We start from the raw sequence: 17,565 nt of genomic DNA on the forward strand, positions 1-17,565 counted from the left end.
TCAATAAATAAATAAATTAAAAAAAAAAAAAAAAAGCAAACCAGATCAACTCTTGATCTATGTGACCTCAGAGATGTCTGCCCACCCCTTGACCTCCTCCAGTATAGGGTACACTATACTGCAGCAGTCCCAGAAGGTTATGGCTGTCCTTTGCTGCCTGATCCGTCCCAACTCCTCCAACTCACGTCAGCTTGCTCTTGGCCTCTGTCTCCTTGGGGAACGGATACTTCCATTTAGTGATGCGTCCCACTTCCCCAGACATGAAGGTCAAGTAGCGTAGAGTCTCCACAGCGACGTTGATGTGCATCACCTTTCTCAGCCCCTCCCGCTGCCAGACGTAGAAGGCCACCACAGGAGAGGCATAGTTTTGTATCCACAAGACATCCCCAGATTCACTGTCCACAGTTACCACCAGCCCATCGCCATTGGACACAAAGTGGGACATCTCTGCAAAGATCAAACAAAGCATGTCAACCACATCCTCAACCGTATCTACTACTCTTTTAGCAAGCTGCAGTCATTTCATTGAAGAGAAGAGTTCTGGAATATTCCTAGGTCATAAGAGTCCACTGATTTTCCAATGAGCTCTTCAGTATCAAGACACTGAGAGATGCCTGGCTTTTAAAGTAAAACAGGCTTATTTTCCCACCTCCCTGCTATTTTCTTTTAAACTATTCTATCTAATAAGCAAGGGTAAATATTGAGGGGAAAGGAGTCGATGCGGGTGCCTACAAAGCTGACATTTTATAGCAACCATTTAAAACCTGTGACTCAAACTGAAATTCAGATCTGTGTACATCTGACCCCACAAAGAGCCACACAGAGACAAAGTGTGTGAGGTCCTGAGCCAGAAAGAATAGTCAAACTTTCAGATACCAATGTTAAGATAAAAAAAACTTAGGTTGAACAGTTATCATCTGAGTTGCAGAATGCTAAAACTAGAGAAGTAATTAAGAGTATGAACCATATTTAAAAATGGTCTTCTTTTTCTTACTGTGGTTACTAGGGATTGAATACAGGTACTTATGATTGCTAGGCAAGGTTTTTTTTTGTTTTTTTTTTTTTGGTTTTTTTTTTGGTTTGGTTTTGGTTTTTTGAGACAAGGTTTCTCTGTATAGCCCTAGCTGTCCTGGAACTAGCTCTGTAGACCAGGCTGTCTCTCAAGTGCTGGGATTAAAAGTGTGTGCTGCTACTGCCTGGCTTGTTTTGTTCCAAGCTTGTTTTGTTTTTGAGACAATCTCTCTATATATCTTTGGCTTCCCTGGAATTCACTATGCAGACAAGGGTGGCCTTGAACTCAGAGATCTGCCTTCCTCTGCCTCCCTGGTACTGAGACTAAGGGTGTGTACCACCACCATGCCCAGTCTGGCAAGATTTATAAGATTTATTTGTTTTATGAGTACAAGTGAATACCTGCATGAATGTATCTATGTGTAACACACACACACACACACACACACACACACACACACACACACACACACACAAACATGTATGTCTGGTGTCCGTGGAAGCTAGAAGAAGGCATTTGATCTCTTGGAACTGGAGTTACAGGCAGTTATGAGTCACCATATACTGGGAACTGAATTCAGGTCCTCTGGAAGAGCAACAAGTGCTCTGAGCCATCTCTTCAGTCTCTTAGAGTGGCCGTCTTGATGGGGTTATGGATAACACATCCTAATGTTTAATTCTATTATCCATGGGCTGGTAGTAAATTCCTTCTGTGATACATAGGGACTCAAAATATGTGCCTTCCCTTTTCTCTAGCTAAAGCTATCACCACTTCAAGCCTATAAAAAAATCCAGAACTTGGTGATGAAGAGTTAAAAAAAAAATTCTGCTTTCTGGAGACCATTCTATATGTGGAAAGTGCCAGCCCAACCTTGAGAGTGTCCTTTCATCGGGCACACTTACTGTAGTCCACGTCATCCTCAGGCAGTGAGGCTGCATAGTCAAAATAGGTGGCATTCCAACGGAGCTCTCGGGTCTTGGTGTCATACATGGTGATGGTGTATTCTGGAAAATACAGATCAATCGGTACCATGAAGGGGCTGTACAACTTACTAAGATGTTATACAGTTACAACAAGAAAGTTTTCACTAAATTGCATCAAGATTATTCATGTGGAAGGGAAAGACCATGTGGAGGACTGAAGTACCAAACACAAGAGTGAACCTGGCTATGCTCTGAAACCCACAGTTCACAGACTCCTGAGCCGTGCAATGGCTGTTTTATCCACTAAGTTTCAGGGTTCTTTATTATGGAGTAATACATAGGTGAAATTAGAAATGGGTACCTAGAAGTGGGATGGCACCATAACAGAAACCTAAGACACCTGGCACCGACTTTGGGACCAGGTGATGGGAGGTGGAAGGGTGACAAGAGAAGTGTTACACAACTCCAGAGAACAGTGAGGAAACCACTGTGAGAAGGTAAAAAGGGGTAGCCTAGTCATGAGCTTATAGAGTAGACAAATTATAAGGCTACTGCTTGCAGTAACTTAGAAGATAGAGAAAGTCACCACCACCCAGAAGGGAAAAGACTCGTATTTAAAAAAAAAAAAAAAAAAAAAAAAAGGTGGTGGTGGTGCACGCCTTTAATTCCAGCACCCAGAAGGCAGAGGCAGGTGGATCTCTGTGAGTTTGAGGCCAGCCTGGTCTATAGAGCTAGTTTCAGGACAGGCTCCAAAGCTACAGAGAAGCCCTGTCTCAAAAAACCAAAGGCTGAAAAGGAAGTTCAGAGCCCCCAGCACTTAGGAAGCAGAGGCAGGTGGATCTCTGTGAGTTCAAGGCCAGGCTGGTCTACAAAATTAGTTCTAGGACAGCCAGGGTTACACAGAGAAACCCTGTCTTGAAAAAACAAACACCAAAAGAAACAAATAAGTAAAATAAAAAGGAAGTTCAGAGTTACCAGCGGGGAGGAGAAAGGTCCCAGGACAAGGTTAAAATCAAACTCAGGTGAGCCTATAAAACCCTTCTTAGAGACCTAAGAAAGATTTAAGATAATACCTTGGAAACCCCTCTACTAGCTAGTCATAAGAATGCTGGCCAGGGTACTCCCACAATCTCAAGCGGACAGTTGTGATAGGGCCTTTATCTAAGGGACTAACTACAATTTGACACATGGGAAACCCACCCACCAAGTTTTCTTTTTTTTGTTTTTTTTTTGTTTTTTGTTTTTTCGAGACAGGGTTTCTCTGTGGTTTTGGAGCCTGTCCTGGAACTAGCTCTTGTAGACCAGGCTGGTCTCGAACTCACAGAGATCCACCTGCCTCTGCCTCCCGAGTGCTGGGATTAAAGGCGTGCGCCACCACTGCCCGGCCCCACCAAGTTTTTAAAGGAGTAATATTAGTACAATAATCAGATAATAGAAGGGGGTGGACTCCAGACTCCCTACTTTCAATAAAAAACAGAATGAGAAAACTGTAAAAGGCATTTCTTTTTCTTTTAAAATTAAAAATATATATGCTTATTCATTTTTCTTCTAGGTGCATGTGTGCTTGACATCTGTACATTATATGTGTGCAGTTCCGAGCAAGACAAAAAAAGACATTTGGTCTGCTAAGATTAATGCTACAGTTGTAAGCCACCATATGGATGCTGGGAATTGAAGCAAGGTCCTCTGGAGGAACATCCAGTGTTCCTAACTGCTGAGCCATCCCTCCAGCCCCTAAACTAGCCATTTCTGATGAAAAAGGAAGCACTTCTTTCAAAGGATAGAATCAAGAGCCACTGAGAACAATACAGTAAGGAACCAATGTCTGGGAGTAAAACTTGGTTCCACAAGGAGTTTTCTGCACCTCAGGGTAGGAGAACCTGAAAACAAATGCCTGGTTGGATTTCAGAATTACTAAGGACCAGCACCTTTTTTTTTTTTGGCTAGTTTTCCTCTCAGAGTTCAGGCTTAAACCCCGAACTCTACACATGCTAGGCAACCTCTCTATCACTGAGTCACATCCTCTACCCTTTGTTCACCTCTTTTTGAATGGAAATGTTTATTACAGCCACCTTGTCTCATCACTGTGCATCATGCAGATGGAGGGAAAGGCACAAGAGCGAGAACTCTTCCTCCCCTATGCCCCTCGTTTGTTTGTTAAGATAGGGTTTCATATAGCTCAGGCTGGCCTTACACTCACATGCAGCCAAGGCTAGCACTGCATTCCTGATCCTCCTGCCTTTACCTCCCACATGTTAGGATTACAGGTGTGGGTCACCATGCTCAGTCTCCAGATCAGAGATCCTCATCTGCCATCATGCCTGATGCAGATCCCCAGACACTGGATTTTGAGACCAATGCTATGATAGGATTTGGGGGATCTTGCTAGGGGATGAATGTATTTTGTATGTGGAAGAGTTCACACTACTGTAGCCAGAGGGAAGGCTATGTAAGAATGCTGAACAGAGGATCATCATCACATCTTTCCTGTAATATGCAAGCCACTTTTTCTATCAAGAGGGTGAGTCTTTGTCTTCACCCTGGGCTCCGGACCTGCCTAATAACCTACCTCGATTGATGACTGAAGTAGAATTAAGGCTGTGGGAGTTCCAAGTTCAGACCTTATGAGGCAATCTAACATTCACATTTGCCCAAGAAGCAACCATGTCAGGAAGTCCAGGCTTTCCATATGGATGTGTGAGGGAAGTTTACATGGAGCTGAACCAAGATTCCAGACATGAGTCATCCCAGTATGAAGAACAGAGATGGATTTCTGTGTGGAGCCCTTCCTAATTCCTTAGTCAAAGAATTAGGAACAATAAAATGGTCATACTTTAAGACACTAGGTTAGGCAGCTTATTACATGGCAAAGGTTAATGGAAACAGTGGCTTTACAGACTAAGAACACACATTCCATTTAAAGCCAAAGCATGTCCAAACTCCTCCATTACCCCAATTCTATTGGAGACCCAGTGTTTACACCTGCGTGAAGCTAGGCTTTACTTGATAAAAAGTAGTCCCAACAGCTGGAAATGAGGACACTTGATTTTTACAGGGGAGGATGGCTGCTGTAACAGGCCTGTCGGCTGAGAATAGAAGAGTAAAATGGAACAGTCCTGCACAAGGTGGGAGCTTGAAGGCTGGGAAAATAGCTTTGCAAAGGAGGGAACTTTTGAGCAGTACTGTGGAAAAAGAAAGGACATTTATGTGCCAGAAGAGCAAAGCCAGGCACACCTGGTAGAGAAAGCCATTCCATTGTGAGTCCTTAAAAACAGCACTGCTATTCTGAGAGCAGTAGGTAGCGTACCCAGTTGAAAACATTTCAAGTAGGGAAGTGCAGCAGCTGCATGATGGGGCTCAGGGTAGTCTAGACTACATTCCCTGGGGTCTCAAGAGTCTGAGAAATCTGGCTGCTTGGAGAGGGCCACTTTTTGGAGAACAAATCCAGTACCAGAGGTCGGTGGAGTTTTGTCCCACTCACTCTAGAAACAGGCAGGTTGTTTAACAAAGACTCATTTCTTACCTGTCCTTCCAAGATACAGCAGGGAGGTGGATGGGCAGAGACTATCTGCAAAGGCCGATGACAAGGTCTGCTGCTTTTCTCCAGTCAGAAGGTCGATGACATACCAAATATCTTGCTTTTTACCTGGAATGTTAGTGAACACACTGTTAATACCCTTCCCAAGCAGAAATAAACAGCATCAACAAAGTAGCAGTTTTAACTATTCAAGATCCTCTCTGCTGGGAAATAGGCCTGAAATCCCTAGGAAGTTGGAGATCTTTCTATAGTGCTTTGGAAGTGACAAAATAAATGGCAAAGTGAACTTTTTTTTAAAATTTACTTAATTTAAGTACATTGGTGTGAAGGTATTAGATCCTCTGGAACTGGAGTTACAAACAGTTGTTAGCTGTCATGTGGGTGCTAGGAATTGAACCTGGAACCTTCCTCTGGAAGAGCAGTTAGTGCTCTTAACCACTGAGCCATCTCTCCAGCCTGGCAATGTGAACTTAATAACTCTTTGGGCCGCTGAGTTCTATACTAATTTAATAACCTAAACCCAACATAAACATTTCTCTAAGATTTATAATCTAATTATAATATGAAAACGTTCTCTTAACTTTCAAGTTGGGTTTTATTGCTTTGGATAACTATCTTAAATATAAAAAAATCTTAGTCAGGTGGTGGTGGCACACGCCTTTAGTCCAAGCACTAGGGAGGCAGAGGCAGGCAGATCTCTATGTGTTTGAGACCAGCCTGGTTCTACAAGAACTAGTTTCAGGACACGTCCCAAAGCTACAGAGAAACCCTGTTTTAAAAAACCCAAAATAGATAGATAGATAGATAGATAGATAGATAGATAGATAGATAGATAGATAGATAGATAGATAGATAGATAAAGCTTTTAAAAAAATTGATAAATCTTGCTTATCCTTTCCCCACAAATGAAGATCTATATAAATATAAGCACACCTAGGGGTTCTTCTCCTGGTAACCATGATACATATTCCTCAACATCCCTACCAATTACCAATTAGCACACATGTGAAGCAGCACATAACTATAATTAGCTAGTACCTGTGACTAGTCAGCAGAGTTGCTGTAACCTGATGCTAAAGAGGCTAAAGTTATTTCAACCTTTGTTTCTAGCCAGTAAACTATTGCCAGGTCACAAGTTATACCTCTTGCCTTGGTCAGCTGATTATGAACACACAGACAGCACAGCCACATAAACGCTTTTTAGAAACATTTAGTATATGTATCTAAAGTATAGATGGTGTGGTGTATCTGATATATACATTTAGTATATGTATCTAAAGTATAGATGGTGTGGTGTATCTGAAAGCCAACACAGTCAGCTATAATGTGTGCATTTCTATTCTGTAAGCCATGCCTCTGGACATTTACGTTTTCTGGACATTTAACAGATGTTTCCTACATTCACGTTCCCATGGAAGCAGAACACAGAGATGCCAGAGAAGGGCACAGGGTACCAGAATTTGTTAAGGCTATACTTAGCTGTAACAGATGTAACACACTAGATTCCACACAGTACAACTTGTTTGTGGATTCTAACCGTTCTCAACAACAAGGTCTTAAAATGAAAAAGATTTGAATATAGAGAATAAATTATATACAGATAACCATGACCATTAATACCTTCCATCTATGTGACATACATCTGGTTACTTCAAGGGCCACTGCAGTCTGTATAATCTACCTATAGCTATGAGGGATGGACTGAGCAACTATCATGCTCATAAATATACTCAGTGAACTCACTTAAGACATGGAACAAACATGGTGGAAACACAATACCCTAAGTTTATCACATATGATGAATTGCTGGAAGACAAATAGAAAACAATGACACAATCAAAAGATGGTCATATGGGCCCAGGGCATGGCCCAGCAGAAGGAAGGTTTGTTGGTCATTTCCTATGAATCTATTCCTCATTCTGAAAGGTTCCTACAAGGATGCAGGAGTGTCCCTAGCAAAACTTAAAAAACTGGTCTGCATTTGAGACTTGAAAATGTACATAGATATCCTGAGGCATGAATAGGCAATAAGCACTTTCAGTTCCTCAAAAAGAAAGCCGCTTTATAAACACAGGCTATTATTGCTACTAGAATTTCAAGATAAATACAGTTCTCCTTTGTGCTACAAATACATCTTTATTGACATTTTGGCAGCAATGTGCTAAAGAAAAGCAAGTGAGCTGATGATTCGGAAGCTGTGACCCCACAGGTATGAAGACAGCTTATCTAGTAAAGCTGCTAAGTGCTGCTTCTACCAAATATTCTGATAGCAGGAAATACTAGGAAAGCCCTATAATTAATAGGCAGGACCTGGCTTCCCTTCCTTAGCTCAGACTATTGTACTCAATTTAATTTTATTCATTTGCAGCTAGGTATGTTGCAATCATGAAATAACAGCAGTAGGCCAACCCAGCAGCTAAAAGCTTGTTAAATGAATAGCCATATTAATGACGTCAATTCTTCCTCAGAAGGGGAGAGCTCTTTTTTAAAAAGAAAATAGAAAATGGGAACTCTTACCCATGTAGAGGATTCCATCTGAACTTCGGCATGGGGATGCCTGAACCAATTCTGGGATGGTAAAGGGAAGTTTCTTTAAAAAAAAAAAAAAAAGGTAAAAAAATAAGTTAACCAAGTCTTGTGAAATTGCTGTAATTCTACCATGCATGCTGTTTGTTACCCAGTTCTTCTAAAAACAGAGAAGCACACTGCAGATGGAGGCTTCTAATTGGAACCTAAGGAGGAGGTCCTGAGCTTCCACATCTACTTCCAACAGCCTCTAGGCTCTCTGGTCTCTGAACTCTGTACACCAACTCATTTGACACAGGATGCACAGGTCCCTCAGGTTTCCTGTCCAGGTATTCCCTGAGGGTTCCATAAATCTTTTCTAAAAGATTACAAAAATGTGGAGAGTAGCTGGGCAGTGGTGGCGCACGCCTTTAATCCCAGCACTCGGGAGGCAGAGGCAGGCAAACCTCTGTGAGTTAGAGGCTAGTCTGGTCTACAAGAGCTAGTTCCAGGACAGGCTCCAAAGCTACAGAGAAACCCTGTCTCAAAAAAACCAAAAATAAAAATAAAAATAAAAAAATCTGTCTTCAAAAACTGACCCAAAGATATCCAAGCTAGGTAGAATGACAATGACTTTTACCATGGGAGGATCATGACATTAATGCTGAAAAGAAGCAACTTAGAAGACAGTCAAGGCTCAAGGAAAGGAGAAGGTTACATGGATAACACAAAGGTCTGGGTTTTAGTGTTTCATTTAGTAAGTAATTCTCTACTGAAAACAGAGCCTTTGGGTTATAAAAAGGAAGTTATGGTAGGTGCCAGGAAAAGAAACTCCAAGAACTCCCAACGTTTCAACACATTTCATCATAAAACTGCCTCTTCTGGGCCCACAGCTGACCTCTGAGCAGCCCTTTTGGCCACTGCTTGTTTCAGTGAACTTTATTTTTGGAACAGGCCCTGAAACTGCAGGTACCTGCTGTTAGGCTTCTACTACACTGTCACCTTTTCTCCAAGGAATAAAAGATTTTTTAGTAGTATTGATAAACAGAGCTGGCCCAGCATGGTGGCACAAGCCTTTAATTCCAGCACTCAGGAGGCAGAGGCATGTAGATCTCGAGTTCAAAGCCAGCCTGGTCTACAAAGCAAGCTCTAGGACAGACAAGGCTACACAGAGAAACTCCTTCTTGAAAAACAAAAAATAAACAGAGACATAGATACTAATTAACTATTTGGATTTTCTCATCATTCCAAAATTCAAACTAAATCTTAGAAAAAGGAAAATGACAGCAAGATGGAGTAATATCTACTAGAGTTTTGTCAGATGCTTTTGGAATCACTCTGGAATCTTTTGCTCCAAGACAGATACTATCACAGCTGAGAGCGTATCCTTGAAAAAGCACAGCTCTTTAAGTACAAACACCAATCCTGGAGCTTTGGCCTTTGTACATTCTTTGTCTTGTCCAGGTTCAGTTTCTATACCTCTATCGTGGGGACAACAGTCACAGATAGGTTAACAAGATGTTCAAATGAAGTGATTTATCCCAATCACTCCACAATACATCTAGCAAACAAAATGCTTAAAACACAGGTATGTTTTACGTGATGTGGAGAGAAAGCAATGCAGAGACATGTGGAGGGTGAAGTGCATGCAGCTCCACTCCTAGTCTTGCCTTTCTCTTTCTGTATCTGCCCCAGGTGCTCGAAATCTAATTTTAAAATATACGTTTGAGAGCCCACGAGAGTCCACTCAAGGGTCTAGACCAGGGGTTTTCATCCTTGGCTGCACCTTAGAATCACATGAAGTCTTTCAAAACTTCCTTGTAAAGTATAACATGCAACCAGAATGGCACACATTAAGCATAGCTCAGTAATGTGCATCAAGTCAACATATCTGCTACTAACATCCATATCATTCTAGCTCTCTAGAAGTCCCTCTGGGCCTTCTGTCATTATTAACTCTCTTGGGTAACTATTATGTTTACTCCAAAATCAACAGAATGTAGTTTTTCCTGGTTTTGAGATTTATATAAATGAATCCTTCAGTACATGGCCTGTTCTGTCATATTTTACTTAGTGTTATATTTGAGAGATAGATCCGTGTTGAATGCACTTGTAGACTGTTGGCTCTTGCAGCTGAACATTCAACTGAACAACTATCGCATAATTTATCCATTCTACTATTGATGTATTTAGCTAGATTCTATATTTTGCATACAATAAGCAGTATGATTGAATAAACAATTGTCCTGGTTGTTGTATTGTCAACCTGACATGGGCTGGAGTCATTTCAGAAGGGAAACTCAACTGAGAAAATACCTCCACCAGATTGCTCTATAGGCAAAGTCTGTGGGACATTTTCTTGGTTGATGATTAATATGGAAGGGTCCTGCCCACTGTGGGTAGTCCTGAAGTGTACAGGAAAGCAAACAGCAAGCCAGGAGGGACAAACCAGTAAGTTGCATTCCTGCATGATTTCCGCTTCAGTTCCCACACCTGGAGTTCCTGCTGTGACTTTCCTTAGTTACAGGTGTGACCCGAGAGTTGCTGAGATGAAACAAACACTGTCCTTCCCAAGTTGTTTTTGGTCCTGGTCTTTGCACGGAAGTAGAGACATGCTACACAAGGTCTTTTGGCTTTCGGGAGAACATACTCACGCACTTCTCTTGGGCCCATGCCTGGGTTGTAGGTTCTGCCACATATGCTGCTGAGCCAGTTGTACTGCCTGCATCTCCCAGTGGACAGAGCTCTGGCTACTGGCATCTCCACAAACACAAGGTCTCTCTTTCTTTGGCTAGATATTCCAGTCATTATATGCACATTGGGTAGGAGTGGTATTGTGATTTCAATTGTATTTCCCTAATGACACCTTTCATGCATTTATTCACCATTTGAACACATTCTTCTATCTTTCTATTGGCTCATCTTTTCTTCTTTTATTTATTTTTTAAAACAATATTTTCTCATTTTACATACGAATCCCAGTTCCCTTTTTCTCTGGTCTTTTTCTTTTCTGGTGTTTTGAGAGTCTGGCTGGTCTGCAACCCACTATGTAGACCATATTGGCATCAAATTTACAGAGACCTGCCTGCCTCTGCCTCTGTGCTGGGATGAAAGGTGTGCACCACTATGCCTGTCTTTTTCTAATTACACACAGGAATTCTTCTGGTTGGTTATTTGAGACTGTCTCATGTAATTCAGACTGTTCTCAAACTCCCTATGTAGCTGAGGATGACCTTCAACTTCTGATCCTCCAGTCTTCACCTCTTGAGTGCTGGGATTAGAGACATGTGTCCCCTATACCCAGTTTTTGCAGTGCTGGGGATTGAACTTGGCCCCTATAGGAGTTGTTTTTCTTTTCTAAATATGGATTTTTTTTCTGTTTTCCAAATGTTGGGTGTGTGGACTACAATATTTTGTGGCCTCCTTTCTTCAGGAAAAAAAAAAAAGCTCTCAATTTTATCCTAACCAATGTATCAACCTTTACCTAAATTTATGGCTGGTATATTTAAAAGTATCCTATTTAAGAAATCATTATGGGCTGGTGAAATGGTATCCTCCTCTGATCTTTACTTATACACTCACTGTGGAATGAGTGGGTGTACACACACACACACACACACACACACACATACACACAAATAAGTGTAATAAAAATGTTTTAAAATATTCTAAGACCATGAAGTTCTTCTACTACTTACTCCTAAAGTTTTATTATCTTGCATCTCACATTTATTAATATGTGATTTGTCTGAAACTGATTTTTTGTTTTGTTTTTCGAGACAGGGTTTCTCTGTAGCTTTGGAGCCTGTCCTGGAACTCCCTTGGTAGACCAGGCTAGCCTCGAACTCACAGAGATCCGCCTGTCTCTGCCTCCCAAGTGCTGGGATTACAGGCGTGTGCCACCACCGCCCGGCTTGAAACTGATTTTTATGTGGATGGATTTAATCAAGATCTCTTATTTCTATATGGATACCCCACTGATCTATTTGTATTTTCACTACCTTGTGCTGGAGAGCAAACCCAAAGGCCTATATCAGGCAAGTGTTTTACTACTGAACCACATTCCCACCCCAAGACTTACACTATTTATTAAAAGAGGCTCAGAATGTCTTTTAAAACATTTTAAAAAATATATTTCATTTATTTTTATGTGTATAAGGATTTGTCTAAATTGTGTCTGTGTATCACATGTGTGCAGAACCCAAGGTGGACAGAAAAAGGTGTCAGATGCCCTGGAACTGGAGTAACAGATGGTTGTGAGCTGCTGTGTAGGTGCTGGGAACTGAACCTAGATCTCCTGGAAGAGACCTTATAGCTGAGTCATCTCTTTAGCCCCATAGGCTCAATATTTTTTTTTCAGCATGCCTCAGGTTATTACAATGTGTAGAAAAAGTTGAGAATTACTGATCTAGAATCCCAAGTGGAGATGGCAGTAGACTATCATATGCTTCTGCTAAAAAGAAAGCTTATCTCTCTGAAATGAGAGGGGTGGAGAAATCTTTTAATATTTTTATGAATTTATTTATCTATGTGTACTGTAAGGGGGACTGAATGCATGCCACAACACATATGTGGAGGCCAGAGAACAATTTACAGGAGTCAGTTCTCTCCGTCTACCATGTGAGCCCTGGGGATCCACCCCGGAAGTGCCCTTACCCAGAGTCAACTCACTGGCCCAGTAAACAGTATTTCAAAGTACATTCCTTTTGTTGTTGTTGTCTTTGAGACAAGCTTTCTCTGTGCAACAGTCCTGGCTGTCCTGAAACTCAATGAGATTTGCCTGCTTCTGCCTCCCAAGTACTGGAATTAGAGATGTGCCAACACCATCTGGCTCAATTTTGTTTTGTTTTGTTTTTTTGAGACAGGGTTTCTCTGTGTAACAGTCCTAACTGTCCTGGAACTACTTTGTAGATGAGGCTGACCTTGAACTCACTGAGATCCTCCTGCCTCGGCCTCCCAAAGTGATGGGACTAAAGGCATGTGGCACCACTGCCTGGCCTCAAAAAAAAAATTTTTTTTTAAAGCTCATTTAGAAAGCTCTAAACAGGCACTGATGCTCATGCCCCATACCAGATGATCTGAATCAGAATCCCCAGCAATTTGTATGAAGCTCCTAGGTGGTCTCACTTGCAGGTGCACATAAGGACTTAGTTAAGAATCCAGAGTATACAAAGAAGCTAAATATTCTCACCGTAAGGCCTTCGTTGTTCTTGCCTCCAAGTGTGTACAGACTGCCATCATTGGGATCTGGGAGGAAAGCAGGCCTAGAAATTAAATAATAACCATCAATGATAAACTATAGCTCAGGACACAGAACAAAAGACCATAATGATCAAATTCATGTAAAATCATGACATGGAGGAGAGAGAGACAGAGAGAGAGAGAGAGACAGAGACAGAGACAGAGAGACAGACAGAGAGGAGAAAAATAACCTGAGAAAGAAAAGTCATATGAAGGGCTGGAGAGATGGCTCAAAGGTTAAGAGCATTGCCTGCTCTTCCAAAGGTCCTGAGTTCAATTCCCAGCAACCACATGGTGGCTCACAACCATCTGTAATGGGGTCTGGTGCCCTCTTCTGGCCTGCAGGCATACACACAGAATATTTTACACATAATAAACAAACATTAAAAAAAAAAAGTCATATGAAGCCACAGAAGTAAATTGTCTTTTGGTCAGGATAACAATGAAATAAATGAAAAGAGCTTAGCAAGTCTGTTTTCAACTTCTATGTCTACTATATGTGAACATCAACAATTAATATTTAGCAGCAACAGTTTCATGTATAAACAGGCCAAATCTGTAGTTTTATTTATTCTTCAAATTTCATAAATACATATGTAATGTTTTGATTGTATCATTTTCCACACTCCCTTCTAACTATCCCTACACCTCCCCTGCTATGTATATGTACCACATATATGCCTTTTGGCTCTCCTAGAACCAGGGTTAGGGATGGTTGTGAGCTACCATGTGAGTGCTGAAACTGAACCAAATCCTCTGTAGAAGCAACAAGAACTCTTAACTGCTGAACTATCTCTCCAGCCCCTCTTTTTAATTTTTAAAAAAACAATATACAAAATCTAATTAGTGTTGCTCATATCCACTTGTCATTTTCAACATACTTTTATTTCTTAAAGTATAGCAATAAAAACAAACTCTGAAAGCCTAACATAAAAGAACCTGTCAGGGATACAGAGCAAGGTCTGTTAGTAACATCCCACAAGAAGACTCAAATTGATCCTCTGCCAGGTGAATGTGCTAAAGATGGAACTATAATTAGTGCCATGAAGAATTCTTTATCAAATCTCTTTTCAATTAGGGTTGTTCCATCATTTCAGGCTCTTACAGGCAACAATGTTCCCTTGAACACCACACACTCTAAGAGCAGGCTACACTCCCCTTTCCTCTCTGTGATGTGATACAGTGAACAGAAAGAGAGCCAGGGATAAAATGGTTCAGCAGTTAAGAGCTGTCTACTCTTCTAGAGGACCCAGGCTCAATTCTCAGCACTCACATAGTGTCTCACAACTATCTGTAACTCAAGTCCTAGGAGATCTGAGGCCCTTTTCTGGCCTCCAAGGGTACCAGGCAACACACGTGATACCCAGACATGCATGCAAGCAAAACAACCACACACACACACACACACACACACACACACACACACACACACACACACACACGTATATTTAAGAGAATGAATAAATAAATAAATTTTAAAAAGAGAAATTCTGACTTTGGAATTTAGTTCAAAACTCAATTTAAGTTCCATCTCAAGTTGCCAGGCATAGTGGTGCATGCTTTTAAACACAGCATTTATGAGGCAGAGGCAGACAAATCTCAGTGAGTTTGAGGACAGTTTGGTCTACACAGCAAGCTCTAGGACAATCAGAACTACATAGTGAGACCTTGTCTCAGAAAAAAATTCCACTTCAAACAACTCGTTTTAATATTACTTGCCCTCCTCGCCCAAGGACCAGAGGTTTCTAACAATCACCCACCTAGAAAATTTTTATATCTCAAAAATTCTTGCTACACTTTAAATTTGTGCATGTATTTGTGCCTGGCAACTAAATAAGGTGATAAATTAAAAGGAAATACTAAAGAGATGAGGAAACTTACTCTTCCACGTGTGTTGGGACCTGCAGGACTGGATCTGTGCAAAAGAACAAGAAGCATCATCAGCTGGGCTCTGAAATGTCAGGCCCTGGAGGCATCCCAGGACCAACTTTCAAGCTGTACCAACAACTAAGGCTAGCCTACACTAGCTAAGTATGAGAGGGCACTTCAGGAAACACACAGAGGCACAAAGGTTAAGTGCTTACAATTCTTACTAAGACTAGGTAGAGGGGGTTGGAGAGATGGCACAGAGGTTAAAAGCATTTGTTGTTCTTGTAGAGGAGTCAAGTTGGACTCCTAGCACCCACATGGTGGTTCACAGCCATCCATAATTCCAATTCCAGGGGATCTGATGCTCTCTTCTGGCCTCTGAGGACACCAAGCATGCATGGTACATATACATACACAGGCAAAACATTCACATACAAAATAATAAATAAGTCTAATAAAATGTTTATTTTTTTTATATGTATGAGTGGTTTGCCTTCATGTATGTCTCTGTGCCACATGCATAAAAAGTACCTGCAGAGGCCAGAAGAGGGCAGTGGAGTTACAGATAGTTGTGGATCGCCATATGTATGTTGGGTATTGAAGCCAGGTCCTCGAGAAGAGTAGTCAATGCTCTTAACTCCTGAGCCATCTCTCCAGTCCACCTACCAGAAGAACTTTTAAAATTTGAAATTAATAGTCTGTTGTCAGATACCTAGATATTTCCAATAGGAAATGCCATATTTTGGATTCATAACTGATGAATAGTTATGATAGTAAACACCCCATAGCAGCTTGTGGCAATCCTATAGACTTCAAGTGTTGATTCCCTTTGATCCACTAACTGGATCTCCGTAAAATCTAGCTTAAAATAGTATAAAACACAGGAAGAGCTATTTATACAAAGATGTTCACAGTAGCATTATAAATGAAGAAACTATTCTTTGATAAGGTTAAATTATCTGTTTTGCAGAAAATTAAGGCCTCTTAAAAAGTCCTAATAAAAAACTTTGTTGTTAATTTTGTTTTGAGACAGGGTTTGACTGTGCAGCTCTGGCTGGCCTTGAACACACAGAGATGCTGCTCAATGAGGCAGTACTGCCAGCAAATCCCCACAGCTACAATCAAGTTGTACACTCTAGGGCAAAAAGGAGGGAAATGGTTAAACAAGATTTTGTATCCAGAGTTCTAGATTCTAGAGGCACCCAATGACAGACAGCTGTCTGATCTTTTTGTCACCTGGGATTCTCCTGTGAAGTAAAGTCTTTTGAGCCTTATCATATGTTGACTCTGCTTTAAGAGCAGCCGATGCTCACAACAGAGACATACACCAGATGTGGTCTGCAGGCAGCAAACAAACAATTCACTAAACCAAAGACACCGCAGGAAACAGGGTGAACTTTCAGCCCATAAGCACGTGTTTATCTTTCCCATTAATCACCTCTCAGTACACTCTCACAAACAGACTGATGCAAGAGACAGGAAATAAAGGCACACAACACTCACTGAACTGAAACAAACCAGGCAAGGTGCAATTAGGGTCCAAAAACTCCAACTCAGCCCCAAAGCTATGCAGCCAGCAAAAGCAAGAATGTCATATTCTAAAGAGAACACAGCAGTATAAGAATCATTTGTCTTTTTTGCTTACTTCAGTCATTTAATGGTGTCATATATAAAACAGAAGGAGATACTGCTAAAAAATCTAGCAATTATAAAAATAAGACATGGATGTTAAAGCATTTGAATTCCTGTTCACAGCCTGATCTTTGCTGTATAGTTCACTCAGGCTCATGGACTCCTCTCCAAAGGAAGATTTCTCTAGCTTATTATGCCTTATCTACTGGCCCTCTGACTTTTTGAGGCCTCAAGTCTGAAGGTACACCCTGCATCATAAGATTCAGGGGGTCAAGGGCTAGAGAGATGGGTCAGCAGGTAAGAACGCTGGCTGCTCTTCCAGGACCCGGGTTCGATTCTTAGCACCCACATAGCAACTCAAAACTGTTTGTAACTCCAGTTCCAGGGGATCTGACACCTTCACACCAATGCACATAAAAAAAGTTAAATAAAATAAAATAAGACACAGGATGTCAGTGGGAAACAAAGTACCTGGGCCAACAATATCAGTATTAAAGAATCATCCTTACTTTCTAGTCTTAGGAAGAGATAAACTCTAGGGCTGTGGCCATATGGTTGCCTTACTCCTCATCCACTCTATTGTGTGATGTTTTGCTCTTTTGTTTTTTTTGGGAGGCCTGCTCCCAAATAAATCACACACAGAGGCTTATTCTTAGTTGTGAATGCCCGGCCTTACCTTAGCTTATTTCTTGTCTGCTTTTCTTAGCTTAAATTATCCCAACTACCTTTTGCCTCTGGGTTGTTTTTTTTTTTTTATAAATTTATTTATTTGCACCGGGTGACGGTGGCGCACGCCTTTAATCCCAGCACTCGGGAGGCAGAGGCAGGCGGATCTCTGTGAGTTC

General features: G+C 41.2%; 1 protein-coding gene across 3 annotated transcripts in view; it reads right to left on the reverse strand.

The window, feature by feature from the left end:
- Window positions 1-17,565, reverse strand: part of Ern1 (endoplasmic reticulum to nucleus signaling 1) — a 95,530-nt gene that overhangs the window by 25,180 nt on the left and 52,785 nt on the right. For all 3 annotated transcript variants that reach the window (XR_003377147.1, XM_026780595.1, XM_005350411.3), the window contains exons 3-8: window positions 15,101-15,134; window positions 13,170-13,242; window positions 7,991-8,063; window positions 5,459-5,581; window positions 1,915-2,016; window positions 186-447 (exon numbers count right to left, since the gene is read on the reverse strand). Coding sequence is in view for 2 of the 3 variants with exons in the window: in XM_026780595.1 (XP_026636396.1) it covers window positions 186-447; window positions 1,915-2,016; window positions 5,459-5,581; window positions 7,991-8,063; window positions 13,170-13,242; window positions 15,101-15,134 (667 nt within the window). In the remaining variant the exon portion in view is untranslated. The remainder of the gene's footprint in view (window positions 1-185; window positions 448-1,914; window positions 2,017-5,458; window positions 5,582-7,990; window positions 8,064-13,169; window positions 13,243-15,100; window positions 15,135-17,565) is intronic.

This window comes from Microtus ochrogaster, chromosome 7 (genome assembly GCF_000317375.1).
Source record: "Microtus ochrogaster isolate Prairie Vole_2 chromosome 7, MicOch1.0, whole genome shotgun sequence".
In the NCBI taxonomy this organism is placed as follows: domain Eukaryota; kingdom Metazoa; phylum Chordata; class Mammalia; order Rodentia; family Cricetidae; genus Microtus; species Microtus ochrogaster.